The sequence below is a fragment of the Natrix helvetica genome (genome assembly GCF_964273705.1).
Source record: "Natrix helvetica genome assembly, chromosome: 1".
In the NCBI taxonomy this organism is placed as follows: Eukaryota; Metazoa; Chordata; class Lepidosauria; order Squamata; family Natricidae; genus Natrix; species Natrix helvetica.
The window spans coordinates 56269564-56285291 of record NC_138548.1 but is presented as its reverse complement, the minus strand read 5'-3'; the positions used below and the strand labels follow the sequence as shown (position 1 = coordinate 56285291).

The 15728-nt window shown below is 41.0% G+C and overlaps 1 protein-coding gene across 1 annotated transcript; it reads left to right on the top strand.

Annotated features, from left to right (window-relative positions):
• Positions 1-2705: 2705 nt before the first annotated feature.
• Positions 2706-14891, top strand: BATF (basic leucine zipper ATF-like transcription factor). The gene is made up of 3 exons (XM_081954492.1): positions 2706-3115; positions 5649-5753; positions 14310-14891. The coding sequence occupies exons 1-3, from the start codon at positions 3050-3052 to the stop codon at positions 14517-14519; spliced, it is 381 nt and encodes a 126-aa protein (XP_081810618.1). The 5' UTR covers positions 2706-3049; the 3' UTR covers positions 14520-14891.
• Positions 14892-15728: the final 837 nt, after the last annotated feature.

Sequence of the window (15728 nt, the reverse complement as noted above, 5' to 3'; positions counted from 1 at the left end):
TCTGCTTCTTGTTCACTGAACACGTCTGCAAAATCTGCTATATAGGAAGGCAAGGACACCCCAGGTGGACTCAGCAGCTGGCCTGCACAGACATGACGGGTGTGGTCCACACATTGCAAGGCTGGAAAGGTGCCAAGGTTCTGGGACCAGTAGATCTGTGGGTCATGCGCCCGAAGCCAAGCCAAGCCCAAGACCATGGGGAAATGCAGGCCAGAGGTAATGTATAGCTGGATGGCTTCCTCATTAGCCCTGATGACCAGGCGCAAGGGTTGCGTGGCGGCCTTGATAAGCCCAGACAGAAGCACCCGGCCGTCAATGGTCTCCACAAGCCTAGGAGGATCTACTGGACACAGAGGGACTGCATACTTGGTCGCAAACGCCTTGTCCATGAAGTTCGTGGTAGCCCTGGAGTCGATGAGACCATACGCCCGAATCCCCTGTGGGCAACTGGACAGGACTATTCAGGATGCCAGGTTCAGGTGTCGGGGAGGCCCTCAAGTCACTGTCTCTGAGCATGGCTCTGAATTGATGCGTGCCGGACCCAAGGTCTCCCTTAGATTGGGCTTGGGGGCCTTTCCCGACAAACTGTTTTGGGTCTGGGGTGTAGGTCCAGTAACTGGCGCCCCTTGTCTCTTCTTGGGGCAAAAGGCTGCCATGTGCCCAGGTTCCCCACAATAAAAACACAACCCTCCTAAGTGCCAGAACCATCCTGTTCTCCTGGGACGTGCTGCGAATTCCCCGCCTCTGCAACTGAGTATCAATCCGGAGACACAGGTGGACCAATGCGTTGAAATTCTGTGGCCTATCCACACACACCAGCTCATCCTGCAATTCTTCCGACAACCCATCCTCAAATGTGTCCATGAGGGCTGCCTCATTCCAAGCCGAATCCTGGCTTAGTAGCCTAAATTCACTGATGTAGTCCTGCAAGGAACCCTGCTTCAGAGTCTTCAGACGTTGGGTAGCCATCTCCGTCTTAATGGGATCCTCATACATTAACCGGAGGTGGTCACAGAACCCCCTGAAGTCATCCAGCAAAGGGCTAGTCTGGACCAGCAGTGGCGTCGCCTAACAAGCTGCGGAGCCAGAGTGTAAGCTAATCATAAACTCCACTTTATCTCGGTCAGTAGGGAAATCCTCTGCTCTCAAGCTGATAAATAGCTGGCATTGTCCCAAGAAAGCTGGAAACATGGCTTGGTTGCCATCGAATTTATCAGGCACTGCAACCGGGCATTTCCTCCGAGGTGGGGGTGGAGCAGGGTGAGCTTGGAGCTGTGCCACCTGGGCAGCCAACATAGCCACCTGTTGCGAAAGTTGCGCGTTTTCGGCAGGTAACTGCTCCATGGTGATGATATTTACAGCTTTTGTTTTGAGGCAGGAAACAAACTGTTCTGTTCCATGATTCTAATGAATATGCAGACACAGGCTTGGCTGTCTGCCACGACTAATTACAGAGATAAAACCACCCCTTTTCTAGGAGCCTAGAACGCTATCTTCAAGAAACCAAGATTAGAGTTAAGGAATGCTTTCTCAACGGCTAGTAAAATGGACTATTGTTTCCTGCAAAGATTCCCTTCCCATCACTCCACCTATAAACTCTTTGGGAGGGACCACAACCGTAGCCAGCTGTCCCTATTTCCTTCTATGACGTCTTCTCCACAGCTGCTCCCTTCTCCTCTCAGCTCTATGCACACGCACATCAGGGACAACCTCCCTCTGTTCCTCCTCACTGCTCCCTGACTCAGATGCCACCTGGTGGCCAATGGGCTTCTCTAATCCCTGCTGTGACTCCAAACACCCTCCAGAGTCTTCCTCATCCTCCAAAGCAGTCCCATAATGGTCATCGCTGTCAGAGTTCACCAACAGCTCAGCCGGCCACTGCTGGGCCACAACAAATTCAATCTAAAGCATGAGGGCAGAGAAAACTGCCCAAGTAAACTTGAATAATGTTTTTTTGTGTGTGTGCAATTTGCTGCACTGGCATATAATAATCTATTTCTTCAGTTTAGTTGGCCAAGAGTTTTGATTACTTTTAAATAGGACATTGTGATCTATCATTTTAATTTAAGATTCTGTATGCTATACAAAAACACAAGTTTAGAAGCAAGGAGATCTTGAATAGATCCGGGAGACCTTTCCACCACTGTATCTGGAAGAGATCACCCCAACTGGCTGGTTAGCTCATATGAATATAAGTTGCTCTCCAAACCTTCAATAATAAGGCCATTTTAAATATTTTGTTTCTTCTTTTCCAGTGGAACCATTCCAAGCTACTGCAGTCATTTGGGAATTCTGAGATTCTTACCAAACTAAAAGGAAAGATATCCAAAGTCCCAACTATTCGGAAGGGGGGGGGGAATCAAAATTTGAATTTCTTATACCCAAGAATGAGAGGACTGAATGGCAAAGTAGGTTCTTCCATAGCTGAAAATATGCATTTAAAAAAAAAATCAGAGGTCTTTTTTAACACTGCTCAATGCTGTATTTTAGTCTCTTGGAGTTTTTATTGTCACTTCTATCAATTCTATGCAAAATATATGTACGGAACTATTTTTCTCTCTTTAGCAGGCGTAAATTCCCCACCTTTACACCGACATGGTTATTTCTCTGTCACGCAGCTGAAACCAATCGCGCGCTCTCTCTCTCGCTCTCTTTTTCTCCCCCCCCCCCCCCCCACGTTACCGGGTTCTTTCTCTTTAACACCATTTGATTTTCCCAGAGTCGGTATTTTTTTAAAAAAAAAATCTGTAACATTTCATCTCAAAGTTTCCGCCCACGTGACTTTCAGTGAAGTCCCTTGAGGCTTCCGAGAACCCACATCAGCTAAAGGGAGGCGAAGAGCCGCGGGAGATGCATTGCTGTGAAGGCCAAGGGGGACGTAGCTGCTGACAGGCGCGGTGGGAGAAGGAGGAGAAAGTGAACGGCCGGCTCAGAGGACGGGCAAAGGAAAGGAAAGAAAGTGTCCAGTTTAAAGGAAAAGGCGGGCTAAGACCGCGAAGGCCTGAAGGAAGAAGGAAAGGGAGTCGACAGGCAGGGGGTGCTGCGAGCCATGCCCCATAGCTCTGACAGCAGTGACTCCAGCAGCTTCAGCCAGTCCTCTTCATCCAGCAAACAGGTACTGTGTGGGGCCACTTTCTGTCCATTGAATGGTACCCTTAAAAGGAGGTAAATTGCGAGCAAGGCTGCAGTACCCGGGTGCAATCTAGTGGAATTCAACAGGTGAAGTTTGCCGAGGCATTAAAAATCAAGAGATGAGGAACTGTTCCCCGACGACGCGTCTCCCCTTTGAATCAAATTGACCACTCTGGTTCAGGGGAAAGGCGTATGTTAAAGAGGGACTACAGTTCCCAGATTTCCAGCCACTTCTCAGTTGCAATTCTGGGATTTGTGTCTAGCACCTGCTGATTGGAGGAAGCTAATCTAATGGCCCCGGAGTGGTTTTAATTAGAATTGTCCAGTTCTACCAATAATAATAATAATAATAATAATAATAATAATAATAATAATAATAATAATAATAATAATAATAATAATAATAATAATAATAATAATAATAATAATAATAATAATAATAATAATAATAATAAAGTTGATGAAACTGTTGACCACATACTCAGCTGCTGTAAAAAAATCGCGCAGACTGACTATAAAATGCGGCACAATTCAGTGGCACAAATGATCCACTGGAATTTGTGCAAAAATTATAATATTAAAACAGCAACAAACTGGTGGGAACATAAGCCTGAAAAAGTCATCGAGAGTCAGATGGTCAAGATCTTGTGGGATTTTCGCATACAAACGGATAAAATACTGGCGCATAATACACCAGACATCACACTGGTTGAGAAAAATAAGGTTACAATCATAGACATCGCAATACCAGGTGATAGCAGGGTCGCCGAGAAGGAATATGAAAAAATCACAAAATACCAGGACTTAAAAATCGAAATCCAACGATTATGGCACAAACCAGCAGTGGTAATTCCAGTGGTAATCGGCACACTGGGTGCTATTCCAAAAGCACTGGAATTACATTTAAAACAGTTAAAAATTGACAAAATCACCATCAGTCAAATGCAAAAGGCTGCACTGCTTGGATCTGCACGTATATTACGAAAATACGTTACGACGTCCTAGGCCCCTGGGTGGGGCCCGACTAGTAATTAATGCCAAATCCGGCGAAACAACTGGCCGCTGTGATACACTTCTGATAATAATAATAATAATAATAATAATAATAATAATAATAATAATAATAATAATAATAATAATAATCTCGTCCTCCTATTTCAAAATTATCCCCTGTAATGAGGAAAATTCTGGGTGATCAAGTTTTTCTGCAAAAGGCTAGGGACTGATTAATGGATTAAAATTTGTTAAGGGCATTTTCTCTACTGAGAGATGTGATAAATTTTCAAATATTAAAGTATCAACGTTTTGCTTTCTTAGGAATGGGGAAAAATACTTCAGCTGTATGCAAAATGCTCTTAAATTTGTTTATACATTAACGATGGAAGAAAATTCTAGAGGACTACACAGCTAGATGTTATCAATGAGAGACAATAAAATTATATCACCATAAGAATCTTTTTTTAAAAAGTAGGGTAGAAATTTTGGATTATTACAGCAAACCCAATGCAATATATACACACTATGCTATTCTTCTTAAGCAAAGTTCTGCAGAGTGCAGAAAAAAGTAAGAAATAGAAAGTTAAAGAGATTAAAAGCAAAAGGATATGGATAGATAATAAAAATGAAAAGCTAATACTAGCTTATACAAACATTACTATTCTTTTCAATATCCTTGCAAACCTCCTTTGATTCATCAGGTCCGTGTATGCTTTCTACCTTGCCTTTTGCCCTTTATGTTTTTAAGCTACTCCTTTCAATTTAAGGAGCTCAATTCAATTAGTATTTTCTTGGACTGCTCAATACCCATTCATTAATTCATCACATAATCTGTTCTTGTTTTACACATGTTTTATATATTCCTTTCCTACTGCATTCAGTTTACTTTTGTGTTTCTCTTAATATACCCAACTTTTACTTTCATAAACAAAGAGGCAGAAACACACTTTTATATACAGCAATTTTTGCTCACCCACAAAATATTTATTTATAAGAGACCATGTACTATCTAATTCTTTCTACATGCATTTGCATATTTTAAAATTTCTCCAAATATTTCCCAATTTTTTTAAAAAAACCTATCACAGTTCTATATAGAAATTGATCTATTTGCTTTAGTTTTTTTTAACTGTTTATGTATAATTTGCAGTCATTCATTCTGTTTTCTCTACCATACAATTAATTTGATACAGTAATTTTCAGCTCATATTTTACCTTACCGTCTATTGCCTGCAATAATTTGGGTCCTCTAGCAACCACATAACCCGATTTGCATACAAAGGTACATATAACGTACACATTCCCATCTCCCACCAGCACACCACTAAAACCATCAGACTTTCTTTAACTGATTGATTATGTGCCATCAAGTCAGTTCAAATCTTAGCAACCATGTAGCTAGAGTTTCTCCAGGATGACCTGTTCCCTTTCTGGTCTTTAAGGTCTTTCAATGGTACACCCAACTATCATACATTTCTGGTCCAAAGGAAATAGATTGGAAAAGTATATTTGTATTTCAGGACTCTTCTGATGATATGAGGAAAGTACAAAGAAGAGAAAAGAATCGCATCGCAGCTCAGAAGAGTCGGCAGAGACAGACACAAAAAGCAGATAACCTGCACTTGGTAAATGCCTCTGTTATCTTCATCTGGATTTCTGGGATGCACTACTCATTAATAATATTAGAATCTCCATTTAAATCTTGCTTTTCTAGCCAGAAAGCACACAATGCACAATGTAATTTAATATAAGGTATGATGATGTATAATATAATAATTAGCACAGCACAGCATAGAATAGTCTGATTTAGGCCTGTAGTAAAATTTAAAGAATTGCTTCTTTATATAAAACTGGGGAACAGTAGATCTCCTACACTTTGCATGGCTGCATTGAGGCAAACCTAAGGTCACTTGAGTAGCACCTGGTGATTGTATCAACTGCTCAGAATCTTTGGGAATGGGTAATGTACAATTAAGGAAATATATATACAAAATGTGGTGGAAAAAATTGCTAAATTTTGATGACAGGGTTGGGGGTTCGGAATAGTTTTAAGACTGGAAATGATAATTTCCCTCCCTAGAATTTCCCATTCCCCTTCAAATAATGTCCTAAAACTAGATTTGTTTTCATTTTTTTGTGCCTTCTCACAATTTTTTTTAAGGCTTTAACAATCCTCTTTTGTAAATCTAATATAGGAAAATTATCCCGGTTGGCTTCTTTTTTGTATATTCCTTTTAATTATTAAGACACCAATCTGTTTTTGATATGTCCACTGTAGCATCTATTTCCATATTGTTTATGTAGCTTATCATGTTTAAATCTACTTTCAGATCAGTCTCAATTCTGTCCAAAGTTCTTGCATAACTTTTTTTTCAAAATAGTTTTTTTTATAGAGACAGACACTCTTAATATTAACTTCTGAGTCCATCTTCAAAAATATCCTTCAATATGCCCAGTGTTAAAATATTTTGTTTCATTCTGTATTACTAAGTCAATTTTAAGAGTTCTTCTCTCATTATGTGATGAAATATGCACCTGCAAACCAGTGGGGGAGAGTTTTGGGCAACACAGAGCTTTCCCAGAAAGAGGCCTGGATTAAGAAATTCTGTAGTCCTGAGTTGGATTGGGGAGTGGTAAAGAGGTTCAGGGTAGCCATACCCTAGAATGCCTCCAGATATATCTAATAGGTTAAGTTATAGCTTTAATTTGGCAAGAATATGTCCATTAGGTGTAAGCAAATAAAAGGTTGAACCAGTGGTTAAATTCAATTTTTCTTACTACTGGATCTATGGGTGTGGCTTGGTGGGCGTGGCAGGGGAAGGATACTGTAAAATCTCCATTCCCGCCCCACTCCAGGGGAAGGATATTGTAAAATCTCCATTTCTCTCCCCCCACCCCCCTTGGGCCAGCCAGAGGTGGTATTTGCCGGTTCTCCGAACTACTAAAAATTTCCGCTACTGGTTTTCCAGAACCTGTCAGAACTGCTGAATTTCACCTTTGGGTTGAACTCAATTGAGCTTTCAATATTATTTCCGGGCTTGGACTTGACAAATTGTAAATTTTAGCTACTTCTGGTTCCCTCTAGTGCCCAATCTTCAAAGTTTCATCCTATCATGCTTTTTAAGCGAATTCAAAACAGTAGGAGTTTCCCATGCTATTGGGAAAATGGAAAGGATTCTTACAATCATTTCCAAAATCTTATTTCAAATCCATTCTGGACCCTCAATTTGTTTTACTTACTTTTTTGCTGTTTATTCCAAAAGAATCAAGTCTTTACATTTTTATTTAAATTACTTTTGCTAAAGATTGAAGAAAACTTGCCTAGTTCGGGAAAAAAACTGTCAACTCAATCCAATTCCTAGTAAAATTAACAAACAATTACCTAAAGTGAAATTAGAAAGTAAAACAGAAAGTATGTGAACCCTATTTTGAAGGCACTGAGATCAGTTCACTATTTCCCCCCCAGAAATACTTGCCATCAGTGTTTGATTACAACTCACACCATAACATAACAAAAATGCACTAAGCTGTGGAAGCTGGTTCAGGGTCTCCAGAACTGAAAAAATAGGACATATACCTCTTATTTCAATCATAAATTTCATTTATAATTCAAAATATATATTTGTTTGTTCTCTGGGGCATTTTATCTCTTGGTAATGTTTAAGTGAGTTCAGCAGACAAATCACTAAATCCTTTGAACTTTAGAATAATTACTTCTTTAGCATCTGCAATGCTAATTCCAACTCACTGAAATAAATTTTACATGTGTAAGATAATCTACCCTGAATCTCATTAAGAGCTTGGGCCTTTTGTTCCATGTTATGCTATACATGTGGAAAGATAATGACGTTGGGCATCATGGCATGTGTTGAAATATTATCAATGAATTCTGTGTGGGTGCCAGTCCTACTTTTTGATACTCAAGTCTCCCAGAAAGTCAGAGTAACAGAGTAGTACAGTGATGGTAAACTTTTTCAGCACCGAGTGCTGAAAAGGGAGTGCGCACACAGGTGCGTGCCACTGACTGCAGAAAAGGGAGCACTTTGCACGCTCATCTGGGCTGCAACAAGGAAGAGGAGCTGTTTAGAGGGCATGTGCATGCCAGAAAATGAACTTCTGGTTTCCGGCATGCATGCTTCCGGTTACTGAAAGTACCATGCATGCTTTTGGTTACTGCCGCGTATGCGCTGATCAGCTGGCCAGCATGCAGGCTCATGTCAGAAAGCGGAAGACCAGCTCTTCCGGTTTCTGGCACTGCCGCATGCAGAAAGGCCTGCTAATTGTCGCATGCGCATGCCCGCCAGAAACCTGAAAGAGAAACGGGTGACACTGTGTGTGCCAGGCAACATGGCTCCCACTTCGGGCATGTGTGCCATCCCTGAATTTCTGGAGATCACATAAAACCTGAATGCTATTGCATAGTTTGCATAAATAGCAATTGGATTGCCAATTCTGCTTCGGCTGACCACTTCAAGAATTAAATGAACAATGTGAGTGTATGCAACCAACTCTGTATTTAAAAAAAAAACCTCTTGCACATAAAAAGCATGGAAAAGTTTTCAACCTTGTCCTCTCTCTTATATGATAGCTTTGAGAATGGGGGGCTTTTTTTGCTCTGAGAAAGAATTTGGCCATCTGACTCTTCATAAGAACTGTGAGGTGATTTAATCAAGAATTGTTTTGTAATCTGTTGTATGCTTTTGACTGAACCCAACTTGCAAAATCACCTTGCAGCAAAGTTTTACATGTTTATCAATAATTTCAGTTTTTGTGGTTTCTCTTCAAGGGGGGCAGGGGGTAATTGCTGAGGTTTACCATATGTGATATGTAACTATGGTCTGAGCGCCATGAGCTTGTTTGAGAATTTGGCAGGTTGGCCTTCCCCAAGCTAAATGAATAACAACAACATGAAGAAACATCCTCACACAAAAAGGCCTCAAATTCAGAGATAGCCATTTGGGGAAAGACCTGCGTTATAGTATCCTGGCCATCTTACTCTCTAAAAGCCAGCTTGCTTTTCAGCGAGGCCTTGGGGAGAACAGCCATGATTTCAACTGATGAATTTCTACACAGCACTGCCTCTTTCCCTGCAGCTGCTGAAAGACGCGAGCGAGACTTTCCTTCTTCTTCAGTGACACAGTTTCCTGTGTCAGGTGGTTTTGCTAAGCAGCGATGGCAGTTACTGACCCCCTCCCATTCCCCAGGCTTTTGCTCTCAAGGGGTCAGGATGTATGTGGCTTAGGTTGAGGAAATACAAGCGCTTGACGAAGGCTCAGTGAGATGCAGTAGGAACGCACAGTGCAGGATATGTTGCTGTCATTTCTCATAAGTTGCTGGCTGGGGGCAGAATGCGGCCAAGCGCAGAAATGTCATCCGCTGACACAACTAGGTCTGGGTTTGCCCAGACCACGTTTACAAGAAAAGCGTCAATATGGAAACTCTGCAAAGATGTTATTACAGAAAAACACCCTTTGCCCAATAAAAATACAGGCGGGTTAACCAGACTAATGGTTGTATGGGAACAAGAGGGAAGATCCGTGGTTAGAACCATAATGTATGGGGAAATATTTTTGTCATAAATTCGGTACAAGGTAGAGAAAATTGAAAATTCTGCCCTTTATAACATCTGTTTCTTTCTTTGAACCAGAGGAGAGCTATATACATAGCCAATCCTGGCTAACTGTGAAACAAACCAAGATCTAGTTAGTGTTCGAACAGGATAGCACCAGATGATCCCAGGACTGTAGCGTAGATCAGCATTTCTCAACTTTAGAAATTTTAAGATGGATGGACTTTTAACTCCCACAATTCCTTAGCCGAAATGCTTGAGCTGAAATCTTAAAGATGCCAAGATTGAGAATCATTGGTCTAGAACAAAAAGTTTTAAAAAAATAAAATATTGGAAGAGGTACTGACAAGCCTCTTCTGCTTTATTTCTAAGGAAATTTAAAGGGGATGTCCAGGAACTCACCAGGATGTCAAGCCTGGCTTGAGGGAGTCTTTATTGTTACCTTTTTGCAGTGTAACAAATGGTGGTATTGGTTTCTTGTTCAGAGTTCTTTCTTTGCATGAACGTTTTAAACACTTTCCAGTCAGTAAACCAAGTAAGGTAGGAGTGCCGGAAGTGTCTGTGACAGCCTGCAAGGATTCCTGGGCACATTATCCCATTCCACATTATCTATCGTACCCTACTATCCCTGCTTCATAATTTTATTTCTTCCTCTTGCATTTCCTGTGTCTTCCTTGCTTTGTTCCTTCAACTCCCTGCTGTGTTCTCGCTTTCTCTGCTTGCTCCATATCTCATATCTCAAGCTGTTTACTCCCTACCCTCTCTAGTGTGCTGTTGGCCACTCTACTTGACCTTTCCCATTACGCCCACCTCATCCTCTGTTCAAGGGGGCACCTGGGCAAGACCCATCATTGCTTTCTCCGTTTTCCCGGTCAATTTGTTTCCATGCTACTCTCCTGGCCACATTTGCTCCTGGTCATTCGTGTCTTATGTCAGTGCTGTTACATTTAAAGGTTTCTGGGCATATGTATTCGTTTTCTGTTTTTAACTAACATTAAATTTATTAACATGCCTCCCTCCCCCCCCAAAAAACCTCCCACCTCACAGGCCTGTAAAAAAATAAGTATGGCTTCCAATCCACAAAATCTTGTACCATTAAAATAAGGGCTTTGTCATGCTTATATACCCTGTTCTTGAAAACAAGCTTTGGACTGCCTCATTGTTACCTGCTTGTTCCATTCATCCATGATTTTCAGGAGATTAAGTAACAGTATATGAAACAGCAAAATAATGAGTTCTTGATAGTTGATGAAAGATGCAATCTATCTTCACTTTCCCTATGCAGATGACCTTATGGTGAAGCAATACTGCCCCACCCCTCCCCTGTATTTCTCATTAAAGAGCTATTCACTAAGTAGCAATTCTCTTGAAAAATAAATGTCTTTGGGATTGTAATACTACACCTACCAATCTGTCACCTTCTGAGAAGAAAAGAATCCTCATGTGGCTCCTCCTCTCCTCATCTTAAAAGCTGGTTCAAGGAACAGAGGTCAACCATGTTGTTCTAGTTGATTTCCTTTGCTTTGCAGAAAGCATGACAATGAATAATGTTGCTAATGTAGGTAGATCTGGAAGAGAGACAAGTTACTTCTAGGCTGGCTATTTGCATATTATTGGTAAAGTGGAAACTATTACCAAAAAAGCAAGGCAAGCAGGTGTAGATTTGTATAAAGTTTGCATATGCTTGTCTAAATGCAATAGAAATTCATTAGAAATAAAATATATCTCGCCACCTTCATGAGCACTACAGGTAGCCCTCGACTTACAACCATTCTCTGAGCAACTGTTTAGAGCACGGGTATCAAACCCGCGTCATCACGGTGGTGTCACATGACATATTGTGACTCCCCCTCCCCCCTTTGCTAAAGTGGGTGTGGGCATGGCCAGTGCGTGGTGCTGCGAGTTTGACAGTCCTGATTTAGAGTTACAGTGGCGCTGGAAAAAGTGATTTAAGACAGGTTCTTGCACTTATGACCGTTGCAGCATCCCCACAGTCACATGACAAAATTTGAGTGCTTGGCAACTGGCATGTATTTATGATGGTTGCAGTTCCTGAGATAATCTGATTGCCATTCCCAGCCAGATTCCAACAAGCAAAGCCAACGGGGGGAGGGGGGAGGGGGGGGCTGGATTTGCTTAACACAGTTGTGGCAAAGAAAGTCACAAAATTGGACATAACTCACTTAACAATAATCTTGCTTAACAATGGAAGCAAGGACTACCTACTGAATAAATAATTTAGTATAAAATTATTTATTATTGTGTAAGCATGTCACACATCTGCATTGTTTTGCTATTAGCTAATAATCCCTTAGATGTTTCCTAATATTTACTGGCGTATCATCTATTGAACTTTTGTCCTTATCTCACTTGCAGTTTAACAGCAATATTAGAACCCTTAGGCAGCCCCATTTCACAATGCAAATGGTCTAATAACAGTAGCAATGTGTTGATAGAGTGCAAGAGGAATCTATATGGTGAGGTTGAGGTTGTCCATTCTGCAAGAATCATTTGGGAGAGTAGAGGGACATATGGAAGGAAGTTGGCAGAAGGTGTGTCACTGAGATGGTGAAGACAAATGAAGTAGAGAGTAAGCTGTTCTCAGGGAAGAGGAATTGTGACTGCTCACTACTGCCCCACTACTAATCTCCTAACCTCTTCCAAAGTACTACATAACAGTCCCTGGTCTCCAGGCTCTAGCTAAATTCCTGGTCTTCCCCTAGTGTGGCTCTCCCCTGTTTACAGCTTGGTTATGGATGACAGCAAAGACTAGTTTGTATCACTGAAACCTGTATGGAGAATGACTTTCACTGGGAAATGCCCACCCGGGTTTCAGGTGTTACAGCAGGCATGACTCTTGACATGCAAATAAGAGTGGCTCTGGTCATCTGGGAAATTAAGCAGGGAATCATGTATAATTGGTATGGAGCTTTGACTGCTAGACTTTATGCTTGACCCCAGGCTTTTGGTGTTGAAGGACTTCAATTTATGTTCCCCAGGATGGGAGACAGTTTTTACATTTTTGTCCACCATGACAAAAATGACAATGACAATCAAAGACTTATCCTAAGCGATCATGGACTTGACCCATGCAGAATATTATATAATAGAAGTGATGGTGGGGGACATACGTATCTCTCAGCCCTTTGAGATTTTATTTTTTATCACATTTAGATAATCATGGTCGGATTTAGGAGTTCTTCTGACTCACAACTCTTGCTCACCATGGCCAAGAGAGATTTCACACCATTCTATTTTGCCAGTTGCAATCATTCCTGGATGAAAGAACTTTGTACACAGCCCCTCATGGTCTTATTACTTCTCAATTTGATTCTTTCCATTCAGTCTTTAAGGGACTCCCCCAAAGTCTATTCAGATGAGGAACAGAGGGTTTGCTGATAATCCACATGTAATGGGAACCCAGGGATGATGGCTCCTCTTGTAAGGAATAGCTTACCCCTTATTGTCTTACACTTTCCTCCCCCCCTCCCAAAATATTAGGGCTTCTAAAAGGTTATGAAACTTGTCTCTTCAGGAAGAGTTTGCAGAATATAATAGTTTAGCCTGTCCACAGGGATCGGCTAACGTCTTTTTTTTCTATTTCAGTTATCTTAAAGTTGTAAATGTAACTTTTTTTGTATTTGTTTATTTATTTATCCACTCATTGATTTGAAATATATGGTTAGCCATTTGCCAAATCAGCCTACAATATTGATTCGGAGATTACTGATGGGAGCTGCCCAATGGTGGGTTCTACCGATTCAGACTGGTTCGGCTAAACCGGTAGTGGTTTGGCGGCCTGGGTTGCTGGAACCGGCAGTGACCCAGGCCTGCCATACCCCCGAACCAGTTCTCTGGGCGCCGCCATCTTGTTTTTAATTCTGCATATGCGCAGAACAATCTTAATTGCATTGCACATGTGCGCATTGTGTGCATCAAGGCCGCGCAGCGCACGCACAAATGAACCAGCAGTAGTGCCTGCCGGAACCCACCCCCTGGAGCTGCCTTTGTTTTAGGAAGGGTGATGATAAATTCATAGCTTTAGTAATTCACCACTCAATCAGCATCCAATCTGATTTTCCTATCTCATCAAAAAGGACAATATATTTTAATAAGTCAGGAAAAACCATAATGAGCATCAGAACAGAATTTCATTATCCTTGGCCAGATATCCCTAGAGCCAGTGGAGGCCAATGGTGTACAAATTGATTGTACAACGGTGAACAGTCAATTGTACTTGCATAGATCCATGACAGATTTATGTCAGAATTCCTGTGTGAGAATTGATTAATCATTCAGATGTCATGGTGACATATAATGGAATGTTTTAAGAATAGCCATACTGAAGGGGCTTGCAATAAAGATCCTCTTAGTAAGTATGGAGGGAAATGAGGGTCTCACTAATTTACTGTATTTAACTCTGGTTCTGTGAAAAATTATTAAAAGCTTTAAGTGCACAATAAATTTCACTATTATGATATAACACAATTAGAATTTTTATATCCAGAGCGGACTACGTCTTGTTTTGCAAGTGGGTTGATTACCCAGATTTATTTCCTATAATGGGGACTCTAAGGCTTTGATATATCCTGTTTCTTTTCCTTCATTAAAGGAGAGTGAAGACTTGGAGAGACAGAATGCTGCTTTGCGGCGAGAAATCAAACAACTAACAGATGAACTGAAGCAGTTTTCCACAATGTTGAATTCGCATGAGACTCACTGCTCGATTCTCCAGACACAACCTCCAGTCCCTTCAGAGGTGCTTTTTACCCCAATTGCTTTTCCTCAGAGCCATATCAGCTCACCTTGTTTCCAACACTGATATCAACACTTGGATTGGAGAAAAAAAAAAAGCTTGGATTCCATGCCTAGAACAATGAGATGAAGTTTCTGCCTTGGACAGCTCAGAGTATCCTCATGTCTCTGTTTAGCAGAATGAGGAGTCAAGATGTCTTGGATCTGGCCTTGGGCAGATAGCAGGACGTGAAAGAAGAGTTGCTGCAAAGGGCTTGCGTTGGGGAATGAGGTCCAGAGAACAAGATAACCACATATTTCTGTTATTTGCACTGAAGTACTGCATATTGATGTGTGTTTTTTTGCAAAATGTGTATGCTACTGGCTCTAGAAACATGACCCAGAAAGTGGCTAAAAGAAATACATTACTTTACTAAATAAATTTTTAAAAAAACAACAACACATACTTTATTTTAAAGTCTGATTTTTGCTTTCATTTCTTATCAATTTCTCCCCATCCCATTCCAAACCCTTAAATCAATGGGACAAAACATTAGGAACTGTAGAAGTCCGTGAGCCAAACATTGGTTGTATTAGCACAGCACAACAAATCACACAGCCAATCACTTTAGTTTAGTGTGTTCTGTAGTCCCAGCCTTTGCAGTTATTGAATTAATTCTGAAACTGATTCACCATGGATACCGTATGAATGCAGCCACAATTTTAGACTGATCTTATTTTATTTTTATTTATATCCTACTTTATTATATTTTTATAAACAATGCATATTTTTATAAACATATCTAATACTCCCTATTTTCCCCACAACAATAACAACCTTGTGAGGTAAGCTTGGCTGAAACAGTATCCAAGGTCATCCAGCTGGCTTTCATGGCTAAGGTGGGACTAGAATTCACGGTCTCCCAGTTTCTAGCCTGATGCCTTAATTACTAGTCCTAACTGCCTCTCATAATTAGGAGGTGCCTATTCTTTATTCAGTCTTAGTTATGAATGTAAGGTGGAGATGGGAGGCAAGCAGGACTGCAGGAGCTGAGAAAGAAATATTAAATCTTTGTTCTTTTCCTACTCTGGGTTTAGAACTCCATGGGTATCCTGTTACGATATTTAATAGCTGGAACCGTAAAAGTGTATGATGGACCAGAACACACAGTTGTAGTTGATTGGTTGGAGAGTGCCCGAGGCAATGTACATTATGATTGGTTGCTGGGTGTAAAGGGAGAGTTTCTTTTTTTCTTGCCTTTTTCTTCTGTGTGTTTTGTATGCTGTTCTGTGATCT